The sequence below is a fragment of the Venturia canescens genome, chromosome 2 (genome assembly GCF_019457755.1).
Source record: "Venturia canescens isolate UGA chromosome 2, ASM1945775v1, whole genome shotgun sequence".
Lineage (NCBI taxonomy): Eukaryota > Metazoa > Arthropoda > Insecta > Hymenoptera > Ichneumonidae > Venturia > Venturia canescens.
In genome coordinates this window covers 1,339,267-1,354,735 of record NC_057422.1, presented here as the reverse complement: position 1 = coordinate 1,354,735, position 15,469 = coordinate 1,339,267, and the positions used below count along the sequence as shown (strand labels likewise).

General features: G+C 36.1%; 4 protein-coding genes and 1 non-coding gene across 5 annotated transcripts; 2 read left to right on the top strand and 3 right to left on the bottom strand.

Annotated features, from left to right (window-relative positions):
• Positions 1-1,606: 1,606 nt before the first annotated feature.
• Positions 1,607-2,758, bottom strand: rtp (retinophilin). The gene is made up of 4 exons (XM_043412279.1): positions 2,646-2,758; positions 2,197-2,380; positions 2,008-2,117; positions 1,607-1,922 (listed from the first exon to the last, which is right to left on the bottom strand). The coding sequence occupies exons 1-4, from the start codon at positions 2,653-2,655 to the stop codon at positions 1,771-1,773; spliced, it is 456 nt and encodes a 151-aa protein (XP_043268214.1). The 5' UTR covers positions 2,656-2,758; the 3' UTR covers positions 1,607-1,770.
• A 14-nt stretch (positions 2,759-2,772) lies between these two features.
• On the bottom strand, positions 2,773-7,515 carry Mms19 (MMS19 nucleotide excision repair protein). The gene is made up of 9 exons (XM_043412271.1): positions 7,017-7,515; positions 6,547-6,785; positions 6,081-6,413; positions 5,317-5,914; positions 4,877-5,161; positions 4,060-4,778; positions 3,730-3,981; positions 3,462-3,626; positions 2,773-3,340 (listed from the first exon to the last, which is right to left on the bottom strand). The coding sequence occupies exons 1-9, from the start codon at positions 7,111-7,113 to the stop codon at positions 3,146-3,148; spliced, it is 2,883 nt and encodes a 960-aa protein (XP_043268206.1). The 5' UTR covers positions 7,114-7,515; the 3' UTR covers positions 2,773-3,145.
• Positions 7,516-7,581: 66 nt separating this feature from the next.
• LOC122406678 (TBC1 domain family member 14-like) lies at positions 7,582-10,893 on the top strand. Its single transcript, XM_043412275.1, has 2 exons — positions 7,582-7,957; positions 8,153-10,893. Exon 2 carries the CDS (start codon positions 8,421-8,423, stop codon positions 9,756-9,758), a length of 1,338 nt encoding a protein of 445 aa, XP_043268210.1. The 5' UTR covers positions 7,582-7,957; positions 8,153-8,420; the 3' UTR covers positions 9,759-10,893.
• A 133-nt stretch (positions 10,894-11,026) lies between these two features.
• On the bottom strand, positions 11,027-14,904 carry LOC122406676 (dihydrolipoyllysine-residue acetyltransferase component of pyruvate dehydrogenase complex-like). The gene is made up of 12 exons (XM_043412272.1): positions 14,717-14,904; positions 14,242-14,423; positions 13,975-14,150; positions 13,625-13,799; positions 13,339-13,535; positions 13,080-13,231; positions 12,869-13,014; positions 12,598-12,774; positions 12,242-12,426; positions 12,059-12,159; positions 11,811-11,982; positions 11,027-11,650 (listed from the first exon to the last, which is right to left on the bottom strand). The coding sequence occupies exons 1-11, from the start codon at positions 14,841-14,843 to the stop codon at positions 11,813-11,815; spliced, it is 1,788 nt and encodes a 595-aa protein (XP_043268207.1). The 5' UTR covers positions 14,844-14,904; the 3' UTR covers positions 11,027-11,650; positions 11,811-11,812.
• A 389-nt stretch (positions 14,905-15,293) lies between these two features.
• On the top strand, positions 15,294-15,412 carry LOC122407388 (5S ribosomal RNA). The gene has a single exon (XR_006260188.1). It is a non-coding gene; the product is annotated as a 5S ribosomal RNA (ribosomal RNA).
• Positions 15,413-15,469: the final 57 nt, after the last annotated feature.

Sequence of the window (15,469 nt, the reverse complement as noted above, 5' to 3'; positions counted from 1 at the left end):
GAATAAAGATTACGATTTTCAATGCCCAAATCCACAAGTAGCAAACAAAGGGGTTAGATGCAAATTCAAAATGGCTGAATAATTGATTTTTTACTCATGTATATAATAACACGCGCAATGGTCCGATAGGTTCAGGAGTAGATTGAGTATTGTGCATTGTTTTAATTGAAATGCCGATCTAATGGTTTCGAACGAATCTAGCATTGAATTTTTGAATAATCAAAAATCTTAAAGACTAGGAATTAAATTCGTATTTTTATTGACAGTTTCTTCATTTCATTATAACGGCTAGAAAAAAATGTTTCTATTGAGTTTACCGTAAAAAACGGTATTCTTCGATAGCAAATGAAAGTTTAAACATGTCACAAGTGAAATTTATTTAATTCATTGGAAAAATGGTCAAATTCTCTTATTTGTTAATGAGGAAAAATGTAATAAAAAATCACAAAATCAAATCGGACATGCGTCTATTTGGGAGAGAAAGACTTGGGTTGCCATAAGTCCGAATTTCCGACCAATCAGCCCCTACAAAATGCGCAGGTCGGCCATATTGCGGTCCAGAAAATCTCGGTTTGTATCAGAATTACAGAAGTTTGTAGAGGTCGCTAGGCACACTCCAATGCTCTATTATACTGCTGTTCGCCTGATACGTTTTCTCGCTAGAAAGACCGATGCCAAATATATGGTGGGTCGTATCGTGACGCGCAGGTCGGCCATATTGCGGTTCAGAAAATCTCAGTTTATATCAGGCGCGCACATGCACGAGTTGGTCATGCATGCTGTGCTGTACTCTTGCTCGCCTGATACTTTTTCTCGCTAGAAAGACCGATGCCAAGTACGGCCAGCACTCGTCGCAAGAGGTCTCTCACTCCCTTGTCGCGTCCTTGTCCGTTCGCGACCTCTTTCACTCTCATGTGATTCTACTACAAACTGAGATTTCCAATGCCCAAATTCACGACGCGAACGAAAGATATCGATACGTTACGAACTTAAAATGGGCTTTTTTCTGTTGCAAATTATGCCGGTAAAAAACTATCTAAATTATGATACTATTATCTCGTACTTGTTATCGTTGGCTCGATTGTCGTAAATCAAAAATTTATCACATCTTATTGCATTAAGAAATCAAGTTTTTAATCACGCTCACAAATATTTGGGGAAAATGAAACGGAAATGACATCGTAACTCGAATTATTCAAAGTTTGTGTTATAAATCAGTCGCGCAAATAATTGAAAATCATACCAGGTGAACTTCTACCATTTTTATTGATGATGTTTAGTGGGCCGTATAGTAGTACTTTTAGTGAAAATTATGAATATTTTTTCATTATTGAGGTTAAGATCGTTCGAATTTTGTATGGTATTATTTTGTTTTCGTTATTCCTCAGCAAAGCTTTTTTAACAATAAAATACCACAGAATGTTTTCAGTTTGCACACCAGATAGCGTACAAGTATAAAAGCGAGTGGTAATTTCAGTTTTCGGCAGTTGGTAAAGAAAATCGAGTCACTTTTAAAATGCATTTTTTTCATTCTGTAAATACCATAATAATATAGATTGTTTTACGTCTATATTCAAATGCTTGAGGGATTTTTAATTGGTCAGGCTTTTTTCAGGTTCAATGGGAAATTGTTTATTTCGCAACGAACGAACCCGTTGAATAATTCAGGTCACTTATAACACTTGAATATTTCAAGTCTGCTAGACTCATTCGCAATCTCAAGTTTTTTTTTGCGACTTTCTTTCAATTTGTAAGGATTTTTTTTTAATACTATGAAGCACATTGAGCGCGCGCCATCATGGATATTTTTTGGGCCTTTTGTACAACGTCAGGACATCGACGACGGCGTACCAAACGACAGTCCTGGAAGAAGCCCTCGTTGCGTGGAAAACCATGAGATCCATCGGAGTACGTTACAAGACCTGTGTTCAACAGTTATCATTATTGATTTCAATTGTTGTACACTTTTTTTGAATGCAAAATTGTTGAAAAAAAAATTCAACTCACCGAGACCCCAAACACGCCCACCACGGAATTCGCCTTCGAATTTCATTCCGTCTGCTCGCCAAAATACCCCATGACCATGAAGCCATCCCTGCATAAATTCACCCTCATACCTGGCAAAAATGACCAAATTTTTTTTTTATTTTTCGTTTATCAATTTTTATTGCAACGACTGCAAGGAAGCAAACTCACTTTGCACCATCCGGAAAAATAATAACTCCGAGGCCGGAACAGAGACCATTTTGAAAAGCCCCGTCGTAACGTGTCCCATCGGGCAATAATAACGCTCCTGCACCATGTTTCAATCCTCTGTTATTCCAATCTCCAATGTATCTCGTACCATCCTCGTATTTGAAAGCACCATTTTTAGCCACACCTGAGATAATAAAATTATAGACTTCATTTAAGAAAAATTTTAACATTTAATGAATTTTCAATCGACAGCGAACATAATAATCAACAAAAAAAATTGAGTGTAAAAAAAATTAAAAAAAAAAACAAAAAATAGTAAGTAAAGTTGCTGTAGGAAAATGCTAGCGAAATCCAATTCATTTTGAAACAAATAATGAAAAAATTCCATTACATAAACATTAAACATAAATGGTTGAAAAATTTCAAAGAAATCGTTACAGAGATCTTACCTTCGCCCATGCTTCTGACACACTAAACGCATTACTGACTTGAGTTTCTAAAGCGTATAATTAAATTACACAAATCGATACTTTATTTGATTAAAATAACGTTGCTCATTCATATCCTCAATGGGTATTTCGTGAAAATATTTCTGCAACTTTTATTATTATTATTATTATTATTAGCTATTATCTGTACATTGTTTATAAACATGTGCGTTTTACGTTAAGTACGTTTTTTCATGACTCAACAATGTTGGAACTTTTCACGGAAAAATTCTTAGGCGAAAGTCGAAATTCAATCAAACTTTACCGAAAATCGTTTCTCAATTATCGAATAACAATAAAACATTTTCCAACGATTCGAATAAGAAGATAACTCTTCAACTTCCTCGAGAATCAATGTCTTGAAAAATGATTTCAAAATTTACAAGATGAATCCATAGACGTTCATAAAATTATCATTTTGACCATGCTAAAAATTTTTTTTCTCCAATCTTGGAATAATATTATTCCTGGGTTCCATTAGCACCGACGAGGAACCAGCGCGTTCTCGCTTTAACAGCAATTTGCCTGACCAGGCGTTTGTGATCGTCCAACGGTTCAGCGAGTTGGTCAATGACGTCTTGCTTGTATTTCAAAAGTTCGCTCGTCGGATATTTGCAGTAACTCAAGAGACAATCCAGTGCCGCGATTCGAACATTCTGTAACATTTAAATATAAAATTGTCTTAAGGATATTCTCTAATAAAATTGAAAACTCCCAATTAGTAGGAGCATAAACTTGGAATTCTTTTTTTTCATCGAAAAGTTCATCTGTAATTACCATTTTTTTGTACGTCGCAAGTTGCAGGCATTTTGGAATGAAACAATGAATTTGATTGAGAAAAATATGGTGTTTCGTTTCGAGAAGGAGTTTCAGGGTTTTCAAGGTCGATAGTAACAGTTGTCCATCATCGAGCGTCAGAGATTCGACTAGCAAAGGCACTAGCTGAAATTTTTTTATTCGTGATTCGTCGACAATTCAATTTTTTCACAGGTACAACCAAACAAACCCATTTCTTTGGGTCTGAATTTTTTTTGTTTATACTTACAGCTTGCAAATGCATAAACAACAGTTCAGTGGGAACTTCTTCCACCAAATATGCCAACGCAACGAGATAATTTTGCCTCGATTCAGCTTCAAAAAGTCTGTTCGATTCTATCACATTTTGAAATATTCTTTGCTTGTAGAATATTCTGATCACACAAAAGTTCTCTTCCGTTATCGAACTCTCCGATCTCTTGACCAATGTCCTGAATTCTTGGGGCGCGTACGACGAATCTAGTCTCAGAATGTTTATTTGCTGAAAAAAAAATACTATGAGGATCTTTTCCATTGGACAGTGTTGTCGATTGACTTAGCCGAAAAATAATGTACATACATAATCCAAGAAATCTTGGGAATTCTCGCTTCCTTTTGTTACAAGGGCTTTTGTGAGCCAAGTGTGTAAAGTAATTGCAGCTCGTTTACACTGGACATTTGTGTCTTCCGATTCCAAAATATCAACTATTTTTTCACGCAAACATTGTGTAATTTTGAACAGATTGGAATGATCGTTGATTTTGTTGACGAGCACAGCAATTATTCGACAGGCCGATCGAACTATGTCGGGATTCTCTGTCGTAATAGCAATCTCGTACAAAATAGAGACGAGATCTCTAATATCCGGGATTAGAATATTTTGCTTTAGTGGTGTTAAAATTCCTTCAAGTTTGAAAATGTTATGATCCGTAATTTTCCCAATTTCCACGATGATATATTTGTCGACAATTTTTTGTTGATCTTCGAGCTTAAGTTTTCGAACGATCGATCGAATTACGTTGGAAACGAGACTCAATATTTTCATGTCATAATTGTCGATTCGAATGAAACGATCGATAGCGTCAAAATGGGCGTGCATGTATTCGTGAATGTCAAAAGATGGATTCGGTGACCCGAGGATTCGATACAAACACCGAATCGCCGTTTCATTTATATCGGTTTTCTTTGAAATTGCTATTTTCATCATTTCCGGAAGTAACGCCATACCGATTTCCGGTATTTTTGCTAGCATCGAAATTGCCTCTAGCCTGCGAGTCACAGTTGCAGGCTCAACATTTTCTACAATAGTAATTATTTTACGAGTTATACAAAATCTGAAAATGTATTTTTCTTCAATTATTGATCGGAGCTAGGGAAGGTTGTTGCCGGATAATTACCGATATCGAGGGGCATTTTTTTTTCCAAAATGTCCAACACTTCATTGGGGTACAATTTAGCGAATGCTAGAAGAGTCAAATGACACGAATTCCTCACATCACTGGAAATATCGGAGTCAATAATTTTACTGACGTCTTCGTAAACCTGCATTCTTTGTCCTTCCTTCAATGACGATTTTTGAATAATCAATCCCGCCAGCGCTTTGGTTTTTAATGTTTGATCCTTTGAACTAATCTCGTTCAAATATAATCCAGGAATGTTCGTCCACGCTAGTTCGGGAACGTCTGGAATGGTTCATATTTATTTATTCTCTTGCTCCTATTATTTAGTAAATGCATTTGTTTTTTTTTCTAGTTATTGAGTGGATTGAAATAAAGAATAAAGCATGAAAAAATGATGAAAATAGTTGTGTGAATAAACGGTTAAAATTTTAACTCACCGCATATGTTAAAATTAAATTCGGAACATATTTTGATAAAATTATTCAACGTTTCCATCAAATTTACTTTGTCATTAATGGAAGTTTTGGTAGAATATTGTCCAAGGCAGAGTGGAACTATTTCGAGTAAGACTTGAGTACAAGATTTGATTTCTGTTTTGGCAACAGATTCGAGCAGTTTTTCGGCCGGCCAATAAAGACTCAATTGAACATCGCATAGGGACCAACGCGTATCAGTAAATATTTTCTCGACGAAATGCTTCCGGAGCTCTTCATCGTCGGCTATTGCTTTGACCACTTCGTTAACCGTTTTTAAGGCCAATTTGTTAATTTCTTGATCGGTCACACTCATCACTTCCTTCTTAAGAAGAGGCCATAAATCGTCGACATGATGTTTCAGACCTTTGCTACCAAAGGTCGATACTCCTCTTATCAATAAATTCAGAGAATCGATTTTCGCAACTTTACGATCGGAATCCAGCTTTTCCATCACGTGCGGTAAACAAAATTCTGCGAACTCAGGAATCGCGTACAAGCACGGCGCCAAAGCATCGGCTAAATCTTCCCGGGTTATTTTCTTCCTGTTGTTTACTAGACTCTAAGAAATTAAATTAACAAAAATTACATATGTAAATCATTTCTGGAGATCGCGTGATTGATCAGCAGAAACATAGATCCAAACTTGTTCTTCGATTCAACAATTAATATTCATTAATTTATTCATTTATTGTTGCATTGCAACGGATAATTTTTTCCCTACTTACTGCATTGAAATCAATGGGAAAGTAACAAGCAATGACTTCGAACATTTCTTCTGTGAGATGGCCAAGAGGAAATTCCTTTATGAATAAGGGCAGAATGTTGAACAGTAGCATAAGATTTCTGGGATCGCTTTCACCATCCATTGAGGAAATAACGCCGTAGACAAAATCTGGCCCCATCGATCTTAAATTATCCAGACGACTTTGCAAGAGTATTTGGAATATCAAATATATATTTCTTCGTGTTTCTTGAAGTTCGGATTGACAACGAATGTGTTGAAATATTCCACTAAGTAGACGAGCTGGTGCTTGAGTTGGTAAATTCTTCATTTTCACCTGATAAATTGAAACGCATAACTCAATGAATTTCCAGGTATATAAAATTGATCAAAAAGTTAGAACAACTACGAAACATTGAAAGCGGAAAAAATCAATAGATATTACATATGATCAATAATATTATACATACGATTCCTCGAATACCAAGAATTGTAGCTGGCCCTATTGAGTGATGATCCTTCAGCCTGTCGCAATAAAATGCAGAAAGTAATTCCACTTCGGACTCATTGAGATAATCATGTGGTAAGTACTCCAAAATTAAAGAAAGAGCTTTCACTCCATTGATACGAATTTTAAAATCAGTATTTGTAAGGTACTGGCCCAAATCTTTAACGATGGAATGAATTTTGCAGCGGCCTGTTTGAATCTCTGTATATATAAAAAAAAAATTTATCAGAATTATTAAAATTTTCATCTCATCCAACAATCTGAAAAGTTTTTCAATTTTTTTTTTCTATTTTAGTGGAAGTCTGGAAAAGCTTTGAAAATAATTTCTTATTCTAACTGTGTTCAAATGACCTAATCGAAATTTGAAAAAAGAAAAAAAAAAGAACAAGTGAATTGAAAAATAATATGAAAAAAAAGTGTTGATAAATGTACCTAAGGCGATATCCTGGCAAGTGACGATTAGCGTATTATGATCCCCAAAGTCCTGAGACAACTTTTTCACGAGAGCGGCGATAGTGTTCGAAGTCATTATTTTGTAGATTTTGTACACTGGTGAACTACGATAACCCAAATGATCAACTTATGATCACGTGTTGTTTTATTTTAATTGCACAATGTGAATAACGTGATTGTTGAGAAGTCGATTCTGTTAACCTTCAAAAGATGGCAATAATAATAGAAACAAACATGCGTTGACGCGACGTTGAAAAACTGAAAAACTGAAAGTAAATCGTATTGCATTGAACAATGAGATGATTGAACTTCTCGTTGTTTTTTAATCGCAAAAAGCCCGTGCGGTTATAATCATTGTCGTGGACGGGAGTAGAAAAAACTTGTAGTTTACTTTCAGGTTATGTTTGAAAAAAAAAACTCTGTTACTCGTGGAGCGGTGGTGGCGTGGTGGCCAATGAGGATACCCCGTTTATCCGTTCACGCTCACCCCCCAATTCCTAATAATCTCTCTTTTCGGCAGTCGAAACGCGTTATGTGGGCCGAGAACAGCATATGAGAATTTTATGAAAAATGGACGACAAATAACTATAGTATAGTGTTTTCGGCCTTCGAGTTCACGTGATCATTTTTTTTATTTATCACAATTTCCTTCCCTATAATCCCTATATAACTGCCCGACCTCTGTTTACGGAAACACGATAATCTGTCGCCATTGTGATTGAATTTTGCCAAACACAATAAGCACTTGGACAGCAATAAGCTTAAATATTTTTTTATATAAAAACTATATAATGAGTGACATATGTTTGGGAAAAAGTCAATCAGTAAACAAAGTGAAATTCCATCAGATAAGAAAAAATAACAAGAAAATGATGTGCATAGTGAAACTACGAGAATGAGTAATACAAAATGAATTCCCGGTGAGAAGCAAAGAAAAAGCAAATTAAAAATTCGTCTGGTTTCATTTAACGACAACTAAGTAACATAACCAACCTTTTGATCCAATGACGCATCTGTCAATGTCAAAAATTTCAAAAAACCCACTGTATCAATTCTATGATGCGTAAAAAGCGATTATTTTTACAAAATGAAAGAAATATTTGAACTAATTATAGATGAAGAACGTGATGTTTCATACGAAGCAAGTGACGCAGGATTAGATCAAACGTTCTGACGTTTTGGAGCAATATGGTGATAAACGGATAGAAGCATACTTTTCGTTTAAATAACATTGTGCAAGTAATAAAAACCAAGATATTCGAAAACTTGTCAATGGACAGCAGATTAAGATGTAAAACATTCAACAAAGATGTCCCGAGTTTGTAAATTTCTTTATCAACTAATCCTAAGAGAGGGAAAACTGTTGATCCAAACAAAAGGCCCATGGAGTCATCGGAGTCAGAAACTGATCTGTCATTGCCCTTGTCAATCAGTTGCAATGACGAAAGGGATATCGATGAGAAGGGCTATAACGTTACACAGTCGTCGGACAGTGGGGTATCAACATCCAGTGAGACATCGAGCTGCGAAGATTGCAACATTAAGGGAGATTTGGACCAACCTATCAGTAACCGTCGAGACACTGTCACACTGTTACAAGCGCTGCTGCCATGGCGGCAGAAATCTAGGGCAAAGAATCTTAGTTACATAGACAAAGTTGGTGGGACTTTGGCTCTCATACAACACCCTAGACCACCAAACTTGCCCTCCAAGAGCTTAGAGGAAGAACGATGTCACCAGAAACAGTATACAGTCATTTTGGCTCAGGCAAGAAAACGCGAAATTGAAGAAGAACTTGCTCGCCGATGTCAACGAGAAGAACAGTTGCGGAGAGAGGAAAAATTGGCAGCAGAATCTGCTCTATGGACCAATAGCATTCTTCCACAATTTGAGACTGTGAAAAATACAAAAAAGGTTCAGGATCTGTGGTGGGCTGGTTTACCACCTAGTATTCGTGGTAAAGTTTGGAAATTAGGCATTGCCAATGATCTTGACATTAATTCAGATGAATTTGATTTGTGCATCCAACGATTAAATAAAGATGCTCTTCTCAAAGCCAAGGATGAATCTATCCTTGCTATAAAATTGGATGTGTCTCGTACTTTCTCCAATTTGGGGGTTTTTCAAGAGGGTGGACCCTTACATGAAAGTTTACAGGGCTTGCTATCCGCTTATGCCGTTTATAGAAAAGATATTGGATACGTTCAAGGTATGAGCTTTCTGGGAGCAATTCTCACTCTCAATATGGAACCTGAGGAAGCTTTCGTCTGCTTTGCCAATCTCCTAAACAAGCCTTACCATCAAGCAGCCTTCACTCTCAACCAAAAAAAAATGGACATTTATTATCGTGTTTTCTCAAGCACTCTTGCTCATAAGATACCAAAAATACATGGGCATTTTCGTGCCACCGGCCTCAGTCCTGATCTCTATCTTCTCGATTGGCTCTACACCGTCTTTGCCAAAGCAATGCCACTCGACGTGGTCTGTCGAATTTGGGACGTTTTCATACGCGACGGCGATGAATTTCTCTTCCGAACAGCCCTCGGTATACTCCGTATGTTCCAGAACGAATTACTCAGCATGGATTTTGTCAGGTGCTCGCAATTCCTCACCAAATTACCCGACAATTTAGAAGCGTCTGTACTCTTTGATAATATTGGAAAAATCAATACGAGCATCGGTGCTCAGACTTTTCAAGACATGATTTCCCAATTGTCTTGATTGGGTAAGATTAATTAAGTCTAATCCAGTCGACCAAAAACTAAGAATTGCAATTTGTCGCACCGTGATAAATAGGAAAATTGAATTAGCTTCTGATTAATATAAGAGTGGGTTTGACAATTATTATCTCAAAGCCTGCAAAAAATTACTTTTTTTTTGGTTCCACCAAATATTATCGTGAATAGAGATTTTTTCATCCATGGAAATCTATCGATTTAAAAAATTATTTTCAAAATTAATGCATCGAATCGTCATAGAATTCAATTATTTTTTATAATGATTACAAAACAATATCCCGGATTATAGTGATTAAGAAAGTCAAATGGAGATTACATGTAAATATATATGATTATATGTCACTTTTATGTGACTGAAAAATTTATAAGTAAATATAAAAGACGTGTATTTTTGTAGACTGTTGGTGCTTGACTCTATACAGGTCCACCGATTAATTATGTCTACTCTTTTGTTATAGAATTTTATTCACCTGGTTAATTTCGTAATACAAGAACGATAATACCGTCCGTGCATTGCCTGAATACTCAATATTATTGTTAACCAATGTAATTAGAGCAATTCCCGGAATTTTTTTATTCTACCGACATTATTCCCCGCGTTTATAAAACGAGGTCAAGTACTGCATGCTAACAAATGGAATTTTCTTATGGTCGTCATTGTCGAAATTAAATGGATCTACTTTTTTGAATCTCATCGAACTCATAGAGTCTCACAGATCATTACAAGTTATTAAGGTTCACGATTATTTATTCAATGAATTTTTATTATCAAGTCGCATCCAGTTGCGTATCAACAATACAACGAGATGCCTTTCATTTTTGACGTAGCTGTATTGATGAAACGCGATTAATTTTTATTGGATCTCTATTTTATTATAACTCGACGTATTGGACGAATACTCAAACAACAATTATATCCAGTTTATGTATCTCAGATTTTATTTAGCGAAATTCGATCTTGATTATTATCTAAATTTGGACATGTTACCGATTTTTTTTCCATTTTCGTAATGTTTCTATGACCTCCGATCACAGTGCACTTTGTATTCCGTCGAATGAGATTTTTCTGTATTTTTTTGTTGTTTGTCATTGTGAATAAAGTTATATTTATACATAAACAACGTTTTTTTTTGGATTATTGTCAACGTGTACAAAATTCATTCTTTCATTACTTCAAACAATAACAATAACGAATTATCATTCAACGAAAAGATCAAACTTACAGGACAAATTAATGAAACAACAATAAAATTTGTTTGTAATTCTTTTTTTCATTATTTATAATTTGGACATAACTCAATAGAATTGCGTTATTTACAGCGTAAATTTTCTAGTCATCGAACTCGAGGTTTCGAATAAATAATCTGTTATTCACAAGATCCAACGGATCGTTCTCCGTTGAGATGCTATTATAATTATGCAACAATGCTATCAAGCATTGGGGTTTCTGTTCTTTTCTTGATAAAAAAAGGACCCACGAGATTGATCGTGCAGCACAAAAACAGTATAGACCAACGCTATCAATAAGATTATTCTCGTTTCAGAACCGATCAGCTCCATTATTACCATACCGATGTCCATGCAAACAATATTCATTGTCATTTATTTCGTGAGCCCAATTTTTTCTTGTACCACATGTAGGCAAGCTATCAATAAATATTATTATTTTCCTAAGATCTCGAACTTTCCGTAACTTCGAGCCCGTGCTTTGTCTCTTTTTTGTGTTCTTGTTTTTGGTACTACAGGTTTCTTGCTTTTCACCAAGCAACAATTTCCACGGCTATTTTCATGGCAGGTAACACTTTAGGATGAACGCACAGGATAGCTCACTGAGAAGCTGTTTGGCAGTTCATAATTTGACGGGATCTTGTCAATCTGAAAAGAGTAATGAGTCGAAAAATAGAGTAAAAAATCAAAATTTGAAATTTGAAGAAATTTGTATAATATTACAATAGTTCATTTGAAAAACAAACTTTAGAATTTATGGGGATCGATTCTTTATAGATAATCGGTACATATTAATTTTCCTACTTACGGTCATTCACGTGCGTATCGAAGCGCTTGAGCACGACCAACAGCGAGAAAGGTTGGATCTTCTAACATTGCTCGTAAAACGGCGAGGAAATCAGCAGCTTGATCTTCGTTAATGGCTCTTCGATCGTAGGATAGGGTCACTGTGAGCCGCGTTACTTTCCTCAACGAAGAGTCTATCGAGAAAAAAACATTCACAATTGTATCCGTCGATTCTTCAAAAATTAATGTTTTTTCATTCTTAACACTCACCTAACTCATTTCGTCCTGCACCGACAGCCAAAATAGCTGTTTGCGGGGGATTTATAATCGCAGAAAACTCCTTAATACCGAACATTCCTAAATTCGATATTCTGTTGAAAAAACAAAATTGAATGTATAATTATTTACACATATTTATTGAAAAAAAATCTTTTGATTAGCAACTGCTATTACGTGAACGTGCCACCCTGGAATTCGTTTGGTTTAAGTGTTCCATCGCGCGCTTTACCAGCCAGTTCTCGTACACTGGAGGAAATTTCCGTCAGGCTTTTTCTCGAGCTGTCAAACACTATCGGCGTTATTAAACCCGTTGGCGTTGAGACGGCAACCGACACATCAACGTTTTGCATTCGGATCACCTAATACAAATTTTCAATCGTTGAGTTATCATCACATTTTGAATGCAAGAGTTTCTTATTGAACCGATTATTATGTTATCGATTTCATATTGTTTATAGACTTTCCAATTTGCTAATTGAAATATTACATTTTTTCACTAGCGCATAAAAGAGTATAATTTTCAATCTTACCTGCCCATCTTTGTATAGGCAATTAATATCGGGACATTCGAGAAGTGCGTGCGACACGGCTTTCGTAATAAAATCATTTACTGAAACCGAAACACCTTCAGCCTTCATTTTATTTCGTATTTCGGACAGTTTGTCGATATTTATGTTCATCGTAGCGTAAGCATGAGGAATATTGCTCTATAACGGAGACAAAAAATTAAGTTCGTTGCAATCTAACGACAAATTGCAAATGCAAAACAACGAATCGAGTTTCAATTCAATTTTAATGTACCTTCGATTCCGTGAGCCGTTTAGCAATAACGGCACGAATGTTATTAATTTCCAGATCTTTGTACGTAGATGGAGCATTTTTTCGAATAAGAATTGGTCCCCTAACTTGGGTAGGACTGGATCCAGATTTACTCGATGGTGGACCATCTAAAAAAAATACAAAGTTACACAAAATTTCTTGAATTACTGGAAAATTGAGTTTGGTTATTTACCAGCTTTGAGTGTGACTTTCTGTATATTATTCGCTTGTATATGAGCAAGGACATCGCCTTTGAGGAGACGATTTGGCCGACCGGTTCCTTTTACAGAGCCCGAACTCAAGCCATATTCTTCCAAGAGTCGTTTAACTGCCAGGCCATAAACTCTGTGAAGCGAGCGTTTAATCACGACATTAATTACTCTTCCAAGCAATTTCAGAAGCTAGTAAAGTTGTTACACAAATTGAGGATTTCAATTTTTGTTTCAACATACTGTCCACTGGCTGGTGGCTTTGGTCCTGCAGCTACAGGCGTTTGGGAAGTTGGGGAAGCTGATGCTGAACTCGGCGCAGCTGGACTGGGCGTCGACTTTAGAACATTCGTTGGAACTACAACGTTTTTCCAGTCAGTTCCTTTTTCTACCGTGATTGCAATTAGCTGACCAACTTCAACTTGCGATCCTTCAGAGACCTTGAAATACGAATTTCAATAATAGTTATTGAAAAATGAGCACTTCTGTGATGAAATTAAATATTCGATTGTGTGAAAAAAACTCTCACAAGAATTTTAGCCAATGTTGCCTCTTCATCCATTTCAAAAGTCATCACGGCTTTATCTGTCTGAATATCTGCTAAAGCATCTCCAGGAGATATGTCATCGCCTTCCTTTTTCAACCACTTGACAATCGTCCCTGTTGTCATTGTTGGTGATAGCGCTGGCATCATTACGCTTATTCTAAAATCAGAAACGATTAAAAAATTAATAATCACCATGATTCATTTACGAATTGGAGAATATCAAAATGCAATGAGACAAAATATTGTAGATATTGAAGAATAGAACATGGTTAAACTCTTTTCACAGTTAAAAATTTATAACTATTTCTAAAAGATAAATAAAAAAAAATTACTGTCCAGCTGGTATTTCCTGGGGCTCCGCACTTGCAGATGATTGTGCAGGAGTTGACGAACTTGGGGAAGCTACATCGGTGCCAGTCGGCATTTCAACTGTGGTCCAGTCTTCATCCGGTTCGACGGTGAGAGCAATAAGAGTTCCGACTTTAACATCTTTGGTACCTTCAGGAACCTTTATCGAAAAAAAATTTATTCATATTTTGAAAAACTTTGGAAAATACAAGGACAAATGAAATAGATTCTTTATCAGAGCATAGTCTCACAATAATTTTGGCCAGTACGCTGTCATCATCCATCTCAAAAGTCATCACAGCTTTATCTGTTTGGATGTCGGCTAAAGCATCCCCAGCTTGAATGGGATCTCCCACACGTTTGATCCATTTGACAATGGTGCCAGTTTCCATGGTCGGCGAGAGCGAAGGCATAAGCACTTCTTTTCCCTTGACTAAAGTGTCAACAATGACGCGTTTGACAGAATGTAATTTTACAAATTCGCGATTGCATAACCATGATATACAAATGAAAAAGCGTAAGTCCATTCCCAAAAAGAATTAAAATCCAAGGATATCAACATCGTAGATAAAAAAGCTTATTTTAAATTCCAAATCGGCTGTCACGACTTGGCTAACTCTTGAATTTGAAGCAATGTCATTTCATCGTATCCTCGCATAATCAAACTTAACCTCAACACTTTTTGTTCCATTTTTGGTCTAACGATTCATGAATGATTTCACTCACCGTTCATAATGTAACTCGTATGAATCCATGATCGTGGATATTTCCAAGGTACAAATTTACGAATATCCGGACTTTTGTCCAATTTCAATGAACCTAAACGAAATGTGCATCTAATTATCTGGGCCATGCTCAGTGGAACAATTAAGAGCCCAGGTGGTGACTGGTGACCGATTGAATTGAAACTCACTGTTCCATCCAGCAGACGAAACGAGTGACCTCTACACGTCAAGGTCATGCAATTAACTGATAAATAATAAATCATTTATTCATTCATCAATATAATGTCATGTGGTTATTATGATAAAAATTCTTCTCGTAATATTATTATTGTATTTTTTGTTTGTCATGGAGATTCATAAAAAAAGCGCGCAGCCACCGGGCCAATCAAATTTCTAAATATTTGATTTCAAAGCTCATTCGTAATATCGTATGATTTCTGTTATCGTTCCGATTGCAAAGTTGTAAGTGACTATAGTTATGATATAATTATCAACGTCATTGAAACAGTATACATTCCGAAAAATGAACTTCTGCTCTATTTATAATACTCAAGTTCATTAATAGTTTCAATTTTGTCGTCAACGACCATACCATGTTGAAAGCACAAGTTCTCGTCCGATCACTTAAGTTAAGCAACATTGGGCGCGGTCAGTACTTGGATGGGTGACCGCTTGGGAATACCGCGTGCCGTTGACCTTTTTGGCATCATTTTCAATTCAAATAATAATGCTCATCAAACAAAGATAAAAATTA